The sequence below is a fragment of the Oncorhynchus masou genome, unplaced genomic scaffold (genome assembly GCF_036934945.1).
Source record: "Oncorhynchus masou masou isolate Uvic2021 unplaced genomic scaffold, UVic_Omas_1.1 unplaced_scaffold_873, whole genome shotgun sequence".
Taxonomy (NCBI): domain Eukaryota; kingdom Metazoa; phylum Chordata; class Actinopteri; order Salmoniformes; family Salmonidae; genus Oncorhynchus; species Oncorhynchus masou.
In genome coordinates this window covers 87,501-102,372 of record NW_027015192.1, presented here as the reverse complement: position 1 = coordinate 102,372, position 14,872 = coordinate 87,501, and the positions used below count along the sequence as shown (strand labels likewise).

The window sequence follows — 14,872 nt, the reverse complement described above, 5'->3', positions numbered from 1 at the left end:
AACCACTAGGCTACCTGCCACCTCTCCACTCTAACCACTAGGCTCCCCTGCCGCCTCTCCACTCTAACCACTAGGCTAACATGCCACCTCTCCACTCTAACCACTAGGCTACCTGCCACCTCTCCACTCTAACCACTAGGCTCCCCTGCCGCCTCTACACTCTAACCACTAGGCTACCTGCCACCTCTCCACTCTAACCACTAGGCTCCCCTGCCGCCTCTCCACTCTAACCACTAGGCTAACATGCCACCTCTCCACTCTAACCACTAGGCTACCTGCCACCTCTCCACTCTAACCACTAGGCTCCCCTGCCGCCTCTACACTCTAACCACTAGGCTACCTGCCGCCTCTCCACTCTAACCACTAGGCTACCCTGCCGCCTCTACACTCTAACCACTAGGCTACCTGCCACCTCTCCACTCTAACCACTAGGCTACCTGCCACCTCTCCACTCTAACCACTAGGCTCCCCTGCCGCCTCTCCACTCTAACCACTAGGCTACATGCCGCCTCTCCACTCTAACCACTAGGCTCCCCTGCCGCCTCTCCACTCTAACCACTAGGCTACCTGCCGCCTCTCCACTCTAACCACTAGGCTACCTGCCACCTCTCCACTCTAACCACTAGGCTACCTGCCACCTCTACACTCTAACCACTAGGCTACCTGCCGCCTCTACACTCTAACCACCAGGCTCCCCTGCCGCCTCTCCACTCTAACCACTAGGCTACCCTGCCGCCTCTACACTCTAACCACTAGGCTACCTGCCACCTCTCCACTCTAACCACTAGGCTCCCCTGCCACCTCTACACTCTAACCACTAGGCTCCCCTGCCGCCTCTACACTCTAACCACCAGGCTACCTGCCGCCTCTACACTCTAACCACTAGGCTCCCCTGCCGCCTCTACACTCTAACCACTAGGCTACCTGCCGCCTCTACACTCTAACCACTAGGCTCCCCTGCCGCCTCTCCACTCTAACCACTAGGCTACCCTGCCGCCTCTACACTCTAACCACCAGGCTCCCCTGCCACCTCTACACTCTAACCACTAGGCTCCCCTGCCGCCCCAAGAGAAAAGTGAATGTAAACGGTGACGTAGCCTGGAGACTTACCACAGAGGGCTCTGTCTGCCGCTACAGTCTGCTGCAGAGTCTGCTCAGCATGGTCTCTCAGTTTACACTCAAACTGCAGAGCCTCCTGAAGTTTCCTCTTACTCTTCTTCTCTTTCTTCAGACGCTTCTGGATCAGCACTGAAAATACACACAACAGTTGAGAATTGTGAGGAATTGCAGTGCTTGTTTTTAGGGCTCACCGGAAACAGAGATGAGTAGTATGGTGTGCCGGTGGGTTGCGGGTAATGTAGTGTAGTGTGCAGTGTGTTGTGGGTAATGTAGTGTTAACCGACCTCTGTTTTTCTGCTCCATGGTGAGCTGTCTCTCTTAGCTCCCTCTCTCTGAACAGTTCACTGTGGGTAATGTAGTGTAGTGTGCAGTGTGTTGTGGGTAATGTAGTGTTAACCGACCTCTGTTTTTCTGCTCCATGGTGAGCTGTCTCTCCAGTGTCTCTCTGAGCTCCCTCTCTCTGAACAGTTCACTGTGGGTAATGTAGTGTAGTGTGCAGTGTGTTGTGGGTAATGTAGTGTAGTGTAGTGTGCAGTGTGTTGTGGGTAATGTAGTGTTAACCAACCTCTGTTTTTCTGCTCCATGGTGAGCTGTCTCTCCAGTGTCTCTCTGAGCTCCCTCTCTCTGAACAGTTCACTGTGGGTAATGTAGTGTAGTGTGCAGTGTGTTGTGGGTAATGTAGTGTAGTGTAGTGTGCAGTGTGTTGTGGGTAATGTAGTGTAGTGTAGTGTGCAGTGTGTTGTGGGTAATGTAGTGTTAACCAACCTCTGTTTTTCTGCTCCATGGTGAGCTGTCTCTCCAGTGTCTCTCTGAGCTCCCTCTCTCTGAACAGTTCACTGTGGGTAATGTAGTGTAGTGTGCAGTGTGTTGTGGGTAATGTAGTGTAGTGTGCAGTGTGTTGTGGGTAATGTAGTGTTAACCAACCTCTGTTTTTCTGCTCCATGGTGAGCTGTCTCTCCAGTGTCTCTCTTAGCTCCCTCTCTCTGAACAGTTCACTGTGGGTAATGTAGTGTAGTGTGCAGTGTGTTGTGGGTAATGTAGTGTAGTGTGCAGTGTGTTGTGGGTAATGTAGTGTTAACCACCCTCTGTTTTTCTGCTCCATGGTGAGCTGTCTCTCCAGTGTCTCTCTGAGCTCCCTCTCTCTGAACAGTTCACTGTGGGTAATGTAGTGTAGTGTGCAGTGTGTTGTGGGTAATGTAGTGTTAACCGACCTCTGTTTTTCTGCTCCATGGTGAGCTGTCTCTCCAGTGTCTCTCTGAGCTCCCTCTCTCTGAACAGTTCCATCTTCAGCTCTGACTTCTCCGTCTGCACCTGCTTGTCCTGAGCACGCGTGTTGTCGATGGCAACCTTCAGCAAGCCCTGCTTGGAGGGCACAGAGTAAGACACACATCAAGAGGCTGTTACACTAAATCCATACATCACTGTAGTGTGTAGTCTGTGATCCCCAAGGTGATCCCCAGGTGATCCCCAAGAGACACAGTTAGAGAGATGAGATGAGGTGGAGCCCAGAGACACAGATAGAGAGATGAGATGGAGCCCAGAGACACAGATAGAGAGATGAGGTGGAGCCCAGAGACACAGGTCGAGAGATGAGATGAGGTGGAGCCCAGAGACACAGATAGAGAGATGAGATGAGGTGGAGCCCAGAGACACAGATAGAGAGATGAGATGGAGCCCAGAGACACAGATAGAGAGATGAGGTGGAGCCCAGAGACACAGGTCGAGAGATGAGATGAGGTGGAGCCCAGAGACACAGATAGAGAGATGAGATGAGGTGGAGCCCAGAGACACAGATAGAGAGATGAGATGAGGTGGAGCCCAGAGACACAGATAGAGAGATGAGATGAGGTGGAGCCCAGAGACACAGATAGAGAGATGAGATGGAGCCCAGAGACACAGATAGAGAGATGAGATGGAGCCCAGAGACACAGATAGAGAGATGAGATGGAGCCCAGAGACACAGATAGAGAGATGAGGTGGAGCCCAGAGACACAGATAGAGAGATGAGATGAGGTGGAGCCCAGAGACACAGATAGAGAGATGAGGTGAGGTGGAGCCCAGAGACACAGATAGAGAGATGAGATGAGGTGGAGCCCAGAGACACAGATAGAGAGATGAGGTGGAGCCCAGAGACACAGATAGAGAGATGAGGTGGAGCCCAGAGACACAGATAGAGAGATGAGATGAGGTGGAGCCCAGAGACACAGATAGAGAGATGAGGTGGAGCCCAGAGACACAGATAGAGAGATGAGATGAGGTGGAGCCCAGAGACACAGATAGAGAGATGAGGTGGAGCCCAGAGACACAGATAGAGAGATGAGATGAGGTGGAGCCCAGAGACACAGATAGAGAGATGAGATGAGGTGGAGCCCAGAGACACAGATAGAGAGATGAGATGAGGTGGAGCCCAGAGACACAGATAGAGAGATGAGATGAGGTGGAGCCCAGAGACACAGATAGAGAGATGAGATGAGGTGGAGCCCAGAGACACAGATAGAGAGATGAGATGAGGTGGAGCCCAGAGACACAGATAGAGAGATGAGATGAGGTGGAGCCCAGAGACACAGATAGAGAGATGAGGTGAGGTGGAGCCCAGAGACACAGATAGAGAGATGAGATGAGGTGGAGCCCAGAGACACAGTTAGAGAGATGAGATGAGGTGGAGCCCAGAGACACAGATAGAGAGATGAGATGAGGTGGAGCCCAGAGACACAGATAGAGAGATGAGATGGAGCCCAGAGACACAGATAGAGAGATGAGGTGGAGCCCAGAGACACAGATAGAGAGATGAGATGAGGTGGAGCCCAGAGACACAGATAGAGAGATGAGGTGGAGCCCAGAGACACAGATAGAGAGATGAGATGAGGTGGAGCCCAGAGACACAGATAGAGAGATGAGGTGGAGCCCAGAGACACAGATAGAGAGATGAGATGAGGTGGAGCCCAGAGACACAGATAGAGAGATGAGGTGAGGTGGAGCCCAGAGACACAGATAGAGAGATGAGGTGAGGTGGAGCCCAGAGACACAGTTAGAGAGATGAGATGAGGTGGAGCCCAGAGACACAGATAGAGTGATGAGATGAGGTGGAGCCCAGAGACACAGATAGAGAGATGAGGTGGAGCCCAGAGACACAGATAGAGAGATGAGGTGAGGTGGAGTTACTCATCCAGATGTGTGATAACAAACTGTGAGTAGAGAAAGAAGATGCAGCCTCCAATATCAAAACATGGTTCAGCAAAACATCGTCACCATTACACCTTCTGGGACGATTCAGTCGAGAACAGAGAGTAGAGCCCCACCTGGATGTTAGTGAGCAGAGTCTCTATTGACGACAGCCCCTCAGGGAAGATAAAGGGCCCGGGGAACCCTGGAGGAAGCTTCTGCCCCGAGAACGACAGCCTCTCATAGCCGTCTCTGATTGGTTCTCTGACTGGCTCTCTGATTGGTTCTCTGACTGTCTGGGTGCTCAGGGAACCACAGTCATCTTGCGAACAGACAAAAGAAAATAGCAGAGAAGTCATCAGAATGCATTTACTGTTGTGTTTGGCTCTTCTGGGGAAAGACAGAGAGAGAGAGAGAGAGAGATGGTGATATTAATTATTCAGAACATGCAAAATAGAGGAAGATTGTGATTGGCTGTGCCCACGACTAAACTACAACTGACAAACTCAAGAAACCACACCCAACCTTTTCAGTGTGGCTCCACTGAAGACACACAGATGGAAGCACACTGTCCTCTGAGTATACTGTAATACTGGGTTCACAGATGTCTGTTCTCCTGCACTACTGATAACTATGTCATGGCCACGTTTAAATCACACACGTTCTCCCTCTTTGTCTTGCTCCTCACTCTCACAGACAGACGCCTGCTATCTCTGCCAGTTGGCATAAAGGCAACAGCTGCTCTGTTTTCTTTAATTAGTTTCAGTGTCTCTACAGATCAGATTGAGTTGTGTTGTTTAACCTCCTCTACAGATCAGATTGAGTTGTGTTGTTTAACCTCCTCTACAGATCAGATTGAGTTGTGTTGTTTAACCTCCTCTACAGATCAGATTGAGTTGTGTTGTTTAACCTCCTCTACAGATCAGATTGAGTAGTGTTGTTTAACCTCCTCTACAGATCAGATTGAGTAGTGTTGTTTAACCTCCTCTACAGATCAGATTGAGTTGTTTTGTTTAACCTCTACAGATCAGATTGAGTTGTTTTGTTTAACCTCCTCTACAGATCAGATTGAGTTGTGTTGTTTAACCTCTACAGATCAGATTGAGTTGTGTTGTTTAACCTCCTCTACAGATCAGATTGAGTTGTTTTGTTTAACCTCCTCTACAGATCAGATTGAGTTGTTTTGTTTAACCTCCTCTACAGATCAGATTGAGTTGTGTTGTTTAACCTCTACAGATCAGATTGAGTTGTGTTGTTTAACCTCCTCTACAGATCAGATTGAGTAGTGTTGTTTAACCTCCTCTACAGATCAGATTGAGGAGTGTTGTTTTACCTCTACAGATCAGATTGAGTTGTGTTGTTTAACCTCCTCTACAGATCAGATTGAGTAGTGTTGTTTACCCTCTACAGATCAGATTGAGTTGTGTTGTTTAACCTCCTCTACAGATCAGATTGAGTAGTGTTGTTTTACCTCTACAGATCAGATTGAGTTGTGTTGTTTAACCTCCTCTACAGATCAGATTGAGTTGTGTTGTTTAACCTCCTCTACAGATCAGATTGAGTTGTGTTGTTTAACCTCCTCTACAGATCAGATTGAGTAGTGTTGTTTAACCTCCTCTACAGATCAGATTGAGTTGTGTTGTTTAACCTCCTCTACAGATCAGATTGAGTTGTGTTGTTTAACCTCCTCTACAGATCAGATTGAGTTGTGTTGTTTAACCTCCTCTACAGATCAGATTGAGTTGTGTTGTTTAACCTCCTATACAGATCAGATTGAGTTGTGTTGTTTAACCTCCTCTACAGATCAGATTGAGTTGTGTTGTTTAACCTCCTCTACAGATCAGATTGAGTTGTGTTGTTTAACCTCCTCTACAGATCAGATTGAGTTGTGTTGTTTAACCTCCTCTACAGATCAGATTGAGTTGTGTTGTTTAACCTCCTCTACAGATCAGATTGAGTTGTGTTGTTTAACCTCCTATACAGATCAGATTGAGTTGTGTTGTTTAACCTCCTCTACAGATCAGATTGAGTTGTGTTGTTTTACCTCCTCTACAGATCAGATTGAGTAGTGTTGTTTAACCTCTACAGATCAGATTGAGTAAATACATCACATGTTAAGCAGTGAGACCCAGGCAGCACAACAACAACAACAACAACAACAACAACAACAACAAGACTCTGTGAGTCTTATTTCATCTCCATGTAACTCTCTGTTTGAGAGAGAGGATGGTCTTTTTATTTTTCCTTTATTTTACCTTTATTTAACTAGGCAAGTCAGTTAAGAACAAATTCTTATTTACAATGACGGCCTAGGAACAGTGGGTTAACTGCCTGTTCAGGGGCAGAACGACAGATTTGTACCTTGTCAGCTCGGGGGTTTGAACTTGTAACCTTCCGGTTACTAGTCCAACGCTCTAACCACTAGGCTACCCTGCCGCCCCTCCACTCTAACCACTAGGCTACCCTGCCGCCCCTCCACTCTAACCACTAGGCTACCCTGCCGCCCCTCCACTCTAACCACTAGGCTACCCTGCCGCCCCTCCACTCTAACCACTAGGCTACCCTGCCGCCCCTCCACTCTAACCACTAGGCTACCCTGCCGCCCCTCCACTCTAACCACTAGGCTACCCTGCCGCCCCTCCACTCTAACCACTAGGCTACCCTGCCGCCCCTTTTGTTGCTATGATGACTTTTTCTACAACTCACAATGAAGACCAAATTAATATGGCTTTTTAGATGAAGGTGCATTCCACTTAATTTCAAAGCAGCTAATGTTTAAACTGTAGAAGTTTGGGAGGGGAAAAAGTAATTTAGTGTGGAGAGGAGAGACACGGTTCTGTAGTAGAATGTTAATGAGACCAATAACACACTAACAGCTGATCCCAACCTGGACAACCTGGTTCTGGAAACGACACAAGTAGACGTGTTAATGGTGGTGATGGAGCGTGAAGACGAGTTTACAAGCCAGGCTGTGGTGCCCTACAATACTCTGAATTACATTTACATTATAATCCTAAAAACTATTTTTGAAGAAAAACTGAAAGTGCTTATGAGCAGTGGAGTTTTACTGTGCTCTATCTACAGACTGTCTCAGCTTCACCTCACCTCACCTCACCTCTCTCCCTCTCCCTCTCTCCCTCTCTCTCTCTCTCTCTCTCCCTCTCTCTCCCTCTCTCCCTTATGAGGAGTTTTACTGTGCTCTATCTACAGACTGTCTCAGCTTCACCTCACCTCTCTCCCTCTCTCTCCCTCTCTCCCCTCTCTCTCCCTCTCTCTCCCTCTCTCTCCCTTATGAGGAGTTTTACTGTGCTCTATCTACAGACTGTCTCAGCTTCACCTCACCTCTCTCCCTCTCCCTCCCTCTCCCTCTCTCTCCCTCTCTCCCTTATGAGGAGTTTTACTGTGCTCTATCTACAGACTGTCTCAGCTTCACCTCACCTCTCTCCCTCTCTCTCCCTCTCCCTCCCTCTCCCTCTCTCTCCCTCTCTCCCTTATGAGGAGTTTTACTGTGCTCTATCTACAGACTGTCTCAGCTTCACCTCACCTCTCTCCCTCTCTCTCCCTCTCTCCCTCTCCCTCCCTCTCCCTCTCTCTCCCTCTCTCTCCCTTATGAGGAGTTTTACTGTGCTCTATCTACAGACTGTCTCAGCTTCACCTCACCTCTCTCCCTCTCTCTCCCTCTCTCTCCCTCTCTCCCTTATGAGGAGTTTCACTGTGCTCTATCTACAGACTGTCTCAGCTTCACCTCACCTCTCTCCCTCTCCCTCTCCCTTATGAGGAGTTTCACTGTGCTCTATCTACAGACTGTCTCAGCTTCACCTCACCTCTCTCCCTCTCTCTCTCTCTCTCTCTCCCTTATGAGGAGTTTCACTGTGCTCTATCTACAGACTGTCTCAGCTTCACCTCACCTCTCCCTCTCTCCCTCTCTCCCTCTCTCTCTCCCTCTCCCTCCCTCTCTCTCCCTCTCTCTCTCCCTTATGAGGAGTTTCACTGTGCTCTATCTACAGACTGTCTCAGCTTCACCTCACCTCTCTCCCTCTCTCTCCCTCTCCCTCCCTCCCTCCCTCTCCCTCTCTCTCCCTTATGAGGAGTTTCACTGTGCTCTATCTACAGACTGTCTCAGCTTCACCTGAGTCTGATGGGGTTGAATTAGATCTACCTCACAGGCACGGATACGGATACACACGGATACACACGGATACACACGGATACACACGGATACACACGGATACACACGGATACACACGGATACACACGGATACACACGGATACACACGGATACACACGGATACACACACACAAACCACCATCACACTTAGCTGACCAAAGCATCTTCAGCCCCCCCCCCCCCTTCAATCTTGGCAAACAGGCTAGTGCATTGAAGGGTAAAAAGCATGTCCCCATTCTCTCTCTCCCCCCCCCCCCCTCTCTCTCTCCTTCTCTCCCCCTCTCTCCCCCTCTCCCTCTCTCTTTTCATTTCCTCTCCCGTTCCTAAAAGCCTTCCTCTATATCAGTACTAGATGTAATTAGCAGTCTGTCAGTGTCAGGTGTTGCTCAGCGCTCGTCAAACGCAGGGCGTCCAACTCTACTTCTCCTCCTGTGGCCCCTTAGCCCCCCCGCCTCCCCCTGCTCTGTACTGCAGCGTCATCGGGATGCAGTATGGATCCCCCTCCTCTCTCCACCCTCCCTCTCCTCCCCTCCTTTGATGTGACTGATCCTCTTTGAGTTACTGTTTTATCCATCCCTACCTCTTCTCCCTCCTCTCCTCTCCTCTCCATCCTTCCCTCCACCTTCTTCTCCCAACCCCTCGACCCCCTCCTGTCCCTCTCCCCTCCTCTCCTCTCCATCCTTCCCTCCACTCTCTTCTCCCAACCCCTCGACCCACCTCCTGTCCCTCTCCCCCTCTTCCCCCTTCTCCTCTTCCCTCTCCTCTCTCTCTTCTTCTCCTCTTCCACTCTCCTCTCCCTTTCTCATCTCCCTCTCTCCTCTCTCCAGATCTCCTCAACCAAGGTCATTGTTTTCCATTTTTTCTTTCCATCATTCTCTTTCTTATTCTCTCCTCTCCTCCTCTTCCATCCCCTCTTCCCTCTCTCCTCTCCTCCTCTTCCATCCCTCCTTCCCTCTCTCCTCTTCCATCCCCCTTCCCTCTCTCCTCTCCTCCTCTTCCATCCCTCCTTCCCTCTCCTCTTCCATCCCCCATTCCCTCTCTCCTCTCCACCTCTTCCATCCCTATCTCCTCTCCTCCTCTTCCATCCCCCCTTCCCTCTCTCCTCTCCTCCTCTTCCATCCCTCCTTCCCTCTCCCCTCTTCCATCCCTCCTTCCCTCTCTCCTCTCCTCCTCTTCCATCCCTCTCTCCTCTCCCCTCTCCTCCTCTTCCTTCCCTCTCTCCTCGTTCCTCTTCCATCCCTCTCTCCTCTCCTCCTCTTCCATCCCCCCTTCCCTCTCTCCTCTCCTCCTCTTCCATCCCTCCTTCCCTCTCCCCCTCTTCCATCCCTCCTTCCCTCTCTCCTCTCCTCCTCTTCCATCCCTCTCTCCTCTCCCCTCTCCTCCTCTTCCTTCCCTCTCTCCTCGTTCCTCTTCCATCCCTCTCTCCTCTCCTCCTCTTCCATCCCTCTCCCCTCTCCTCCTCTCTCCTCTCCTCCTCTTCCATCCCTCTCTCCTCTCCTCCTCTTCCATCCCTCTCTCCTCTCCTCTCCTCCTCTTCCATCCCTCTCTCCTCTCCCCTCTCCTCCTCTTCCTTCCCTCGCTCCTCCTCTCCTCTTCCATCCCTCCTTCCCTCTCTCCTCTTCCATACCCCCTTCCCTCTCTCCTCTCCTCCTCTTCCATCCCTCTCTCCTCTCCCCTCTCCTCCTCTTCCATCCCTCTCCCCTCTCCTCCTCTTCCATCCCCCTTCCCTCTCTCCTCTTCCATCCCCCCTTCCCTCTCCTCCTCTTCCATCCCACCTTCCCTCTCTCCTCTCTCCTCTCCTCCTCTTCCATCCCCCCTTCCCTCTCTCCTCTCCTCCTCTTCCATCCCTCTCCCCTCTCCTCCTCTTCCATCCCTCCTTCCCTCTCTCCTCTCCTCCTCTTCCATCCCTCTCTCCTCTCCTCCTCTTCCATCCCTCCTTCCCTCTCTCCCTCTCTCCCTCTCCTCCTCTTCCATCCCCCCTTCCCTCTCTCCTCTCCTCCTCTTCCATCCCTCTCTCCTCTCCTCCTCTTCCATCCCTCTCTCCTCTCCTCCTCTCCTCTTCCATCCCTCTCTCCTCTCCTCCTCTCCTCTCCTCCTCTTCCATCCCTCTCTCCTCTCTTCCATCCCCCCTTCCCTCTCTCCTCTCCTCCTCTTCCATCCCTCTCTCCTCTCCTCCTCTTCCATCCCTCTCCCTCTCCTCCTCTTCCATCCCTCTCTCCTCTCTTCCATCCCCCCTTCCCTCTCTCCTCTCCTCCTCTTCCATCCCTCTCTCCTCTCCTCCTCTTCCATCCCTCTCCCCTCTCCTCCTCTTCCATCCCTCTCTCCTCTCCCCTCTCCTCCTCTTCCTTCCCTCTCCCCTCTCCTCCTCTTCCATCCCTCTCTCCTCTCCTCCTCTTCCATCCCCCCATCCCTCTCTCCTCTCCTCATCTTCCTTCCCTCTCTCCTCTCCCCTCTCCTCCTCTTCCATCCCTCTCCCCTCTCCTCCTCTTCCATCCCTATCTCCTCTCCCTCTCCTCCTCTTCCATCCCTCCATCCCTCTCTCCTCTCCCATCTCCTCCTCTTCCATCCCTCTCACCTCTCCTCCTCTTCCATCCGTCTCTCCTCTCCCCTCTCCTCCTCTTCCATCCCTCTCTCCTCTCCTCCTCTTCCATCCCTCTCTCCTCTCCTCCTCTTCCATCCCTCTCCCCTCTCCTCCTCTCCTCTTCCATCCCTCTTTCCTCTCCTCCTCTCCTCTCCTCCTCTTCCATCCCTCTCTCCTCTCCTCCTCTTCCATCCCTCTCTCCTCTCCTCCTCTTCCATCCCTCTCCCCTCTCCTCCTCTCCTCTCCTCCTCTTCCATCCCTCTCTCCTCTCCTCTCCTCCTCTTCCATCCCTCTCTCCTCTCCTCCTCTTCCATCCCTCTCCCCTCTCCTCCTCTCCTCCTCTTCCATCCCTCTCTCCTCTCCTCTCCCCTCTCCTCCTCTTCCATCCCTCTCCCCTCTCCTCCTCTCCTCTCCTCCTCTTCCATCCCTCTCCTCCTCTCCTCTCTCCTCTCCTCCTCTTCCATCCCTCTCTCCTCCTCTTCCATCCCTCTCTCCTCTCCTCCTCTTCCTTCCCTCTCTCCTCTCCCCTCTCCTCCTCTTCCATCCCGCCTTCCCTCTCTCCTCTCCCCTCTCCCCCCTTCCATCCCTCTCACCTCTCCCCTCTCCTCCTCTTCCATCCCTCTCTCCTCCTCTTCCATCCCTCTCTCCTCTCCCCCTCTCCTCCTCCCCTCTCCCTCTCTCCTCTCCCCCTCTCCTCCTCTTCCATCCCTCTCTCCTCTCCCCTCTCCTCCTCTTCCATCCCTCTCTCCTCCTCTTCCATCCCTCTCTCCTCTCCCCTCTCCTCCTCCCCTCTCCCTCTCTCCTCTCCCCTCTCCTCCTCTTCCATCCCTCTCTCCTCTCCCCTCTCCTCCTCTTCCATCCCTCTCTCCTCCTCTTCCATCCCTCTCTCCTCTCCCCCTCTCCTCCTCCCATCTCCCTCTCTCCTCTCCCCTCTCTCCTCTTCCATCCCTCTCTCCTCTCCTCCTCTTCCTTCCCTCTCTCCTCTCCCCTCTCCCCCTCTTCCATCCCTCTCACCTCTCCCCTCTCCTCCTCTTCCATCCCTCTCTCCTCCTCTTCCATCCCTCTCTCCTCTCCCCTCTCCTCCTCCCCTCTCTCCTCTCCCCTCTCCTCCTCTTCCATCCCTCTCTCCTCTCCCCTCTCCTCCTCTTCCATCCCTCTCTCCTCCTCTTCCATCCCTCTCTCCTCTCCCCTCTCTCCTCCCCTCCCTCTCCCTCTCTCCTCTCCCCTCCCTCCTCTCCCTCTCCCCCTCTCCTCCTCTCCTCTCCCCTCTCCTCCTCCCCTCTCCTCCTCCCCTCTCCCTCTCTCCCTCTCCTCCTCTCCTCTCCCCTCTCCTCCTCTCCTCCTCCCCTCTCCCCCTCTCTCCTCCTCTCCTCTCCCCTCTCCTCCTCTCCTCTCCCCTCTCCTCCTCTCCTCTCCCCTCTCCTCCTCCCCTCTCCTCTCCCCTCTCCTCCTCTCCCTCTCCTCTCCCTCCTCCCCTCTCCTCCTCTCCTCTCCCTCTCCCTCCTCCCCTCTCCCCTCTCCCTCCCCTCCTCTCCCCTCTCCTCCTCTCCCCTCTCCTCCTCCTCCTCCCCTCTCCTCTCCCCTCTCCCCTCTCCTCCTCCCCTCTCCTCTCTCCTCTCCTCCTCCCCTCTCCTCTCCTCCTCCCCTCTCCTCCTCTCCTCTCCCCTCTCCTCCTCTTCCTTCCCTCAGGCTAATGAACTCCACTAAGTGAAGCGTCCTGACTGTCAGCGGAAGGAGAGAGAGGTGAGGTCTGAATGAAGTTTAAAGGAAAATGCTTATGGTGGATAAAGTGGATTAACTGTCAGACGTCTTCTGATGTTTGATCTTAACGTTAAAGTGTTCAAAGAGAGAATATAGCTAGAAGAGTCTCAGACATTCTCTAATGACTCACATGTGACAGAAAGACAATTCAGAAAACAACAGGATGTTTGAAACCTATTTCTCTGTGTGGATATTCAACCCCATTCAATCTCTTGAAGAGAAACCAATCAAATTATGTACCACCACAATTACAACTGAACACGCCGACCAGTAACTGGCATGGGTTTTCATTTGTCTATAGAACAAACCAATTGATTAAATGAAACACGTGCCTCATCTAAACAGTTCCAGTGAGCCTCTCATCTATTGAGTCGTCCCACTAGTTCAGTTCCACCATTATGGACCTCTTGTCTTATTAAACTAATGCATCCTGTTTCATATAATCATCACTGTCTTTATGACCGTACACGTCTCTCACTGGTTAAATCTTATTGGTTTAATTACATATCTGGCAACGCGCTTCTCTTTCATCCTGCCAAACAAAAACCTGTGAAGTGTGTTTCATTTCAATGTCCTAGTATGTAATGTAGTGACTGTACTCTCTTCTTCTCTCTCTCTACCACTCTCTCTTCTCTCTCTCTACCCCTCTCTTTCTCTCTCTCTACCCCTCTCTCTTCTCTCTCTCTACCCCTCTCTCTTCTCTCTCTCTACCCCTCTCTCTTCTCTCTCTTCCCTCTCTCTACCCCTCTTTCTTCTCTCTCTTCTCTCTCTCTACCCCTCTCTCCTCTCTCTCTACCCCCTCTCTTCTCTCTCTTCCCTCTCTACCCCTCTTTCTTCTCTCTCTACCCCTCTCTCTTCTCTCTCTTCCCTCTCTCTACCCCCCTCTCTTCTGTCTCTCTCTTCCCTCTCTCTTCTCTCTCTTCCCTCTCTCTACCCCTCTCTCTCTCTCTCTCTCTCTTCTTCTCTCTCTTCCCTCTCTCTTCTTCTCTCTCTTCTCTCTCTCTTCTTCTTCTTCTCTCTCTCTTCTTATCTCTCTACCCCTCTCTCTTCTCTCTCTTCCCTCTCTCTACCCCTCTCTCTTCTCTCTCTCTTCTTCTTCTTCTCTCTCTCTTCTCCCTCTCTCTTCCGTCTCTCTTCTCCCTCTCCCTTCCCTCTCTCTTCTCCCTCTCTCTTCCGTCTCCCTTCTGTCTCTCTTCTCCCTCTCTCTTCTCCCTCTCTCTTCCGTCTCTCTTCTCCCTCTCTCTTCTGTCTCTCTTCTCCCTCTCTCTTCTCCCTCTCCCTTCCCTCTCTCTTCCCTCTCCCTTCCCTCTCTCTTCTGTCTCTCTTCTCCCTCTCTCTTCTGTCTCTCTTCTCCCTCTCTCTTCCGTCTCTCTTCTCCCTCTCCCTTCCCTCTCTCTTCTGTCTCTCTTCTCCCTCTCTTCTGTCTCTCTTCTCCCTCTCTCTTCTGTCTCTCTTCTCCCTCTCCCTTCCCTCTCTCTTCTGTCTCTCTTCTCCCTCTCTCTTCCGTCTCTCTTCTCCCTCTCTCTTCTGTCTCTCTTCTCCCTCTCTCTTCTGTCTCTCTTCTCCCTCTCCCTTCCCTCTCTCTTCTGTCTCTCTTCTCCCTCTCTCTTCTCCCTCTCTCTTCCGTCTCTCTTCTCCCTCTCCCTTCCCTCTCTCTTCTGTCTCTCTTCTCCCTCTCTCTTCTGTCTCTCTTCTCCCTCTCTCTTCTGTCTCTCTTCTCCCTCTCCCTTCCCTCTCTCTTCTCCCTCTCTCTTCCCTCTCTCTTCTCCCTCTCTCTTCTGTCTCTCTTCTCCCTCTCCCTTCCCTCTCTCTTCCCTCTCTCTTCTCCCTCTCCCTTCCCTCTCTCTTCCCTCTCTCTTCCCTCTCTCTTCTCCCTCTCCCTTCCCTCTCTCTTCCCTCTCTCTTCCCCCTCCCTTCCCTCTCTCTTCCCTCTCTCTTCTCCTTCTCTCTTCTGTCTCTCTTCTCCCTCTCCCTTCCCTCTCTCTTCTCCCCCTCTCTCTTCCATCTCTCTTCTCCCTCTCCCTTCTCCCTCTCTCTTCTCCCTCTCTCCCTTCCCTCTCTCTTCCCTCTCTCTTCTCCCT

The 14,872-nt window shown here is 51.8% G+C and overlaps 1 protein-coding gene across 1 annotated transcript in view; it reads right to left on the bottom strand.

Annotated features, from left to right (window-relative positions):
- Window positions 1-14,872, bottom strand: part of LOC135537931 (dachshund homolog 1-like) — a 105,958-nt gene that overhangs the window by 13,098 nt on the left and 77,988 nt on the right. Inside the window, exons 7-9 of the mRNA XM_064963943.1 lie at window positions 4,419-4,603; window positions 2,331-2,478; window positions 1,111-1,248 (exon numbers count right to left, since the gene is read on the bottom strand). Of these exons, the coding sequence (XP_064820015.1) occupies window positions 1,111-1,248; window positions 2,331-2,478; window positions 4,419-4,603 (471 nt within the window). The remainder of the gene's footprint in view (window positions 1-1,110; window positions 1,249-2,330; window positions 2,479-4,418; window positions 4,604-14,872) is intronic.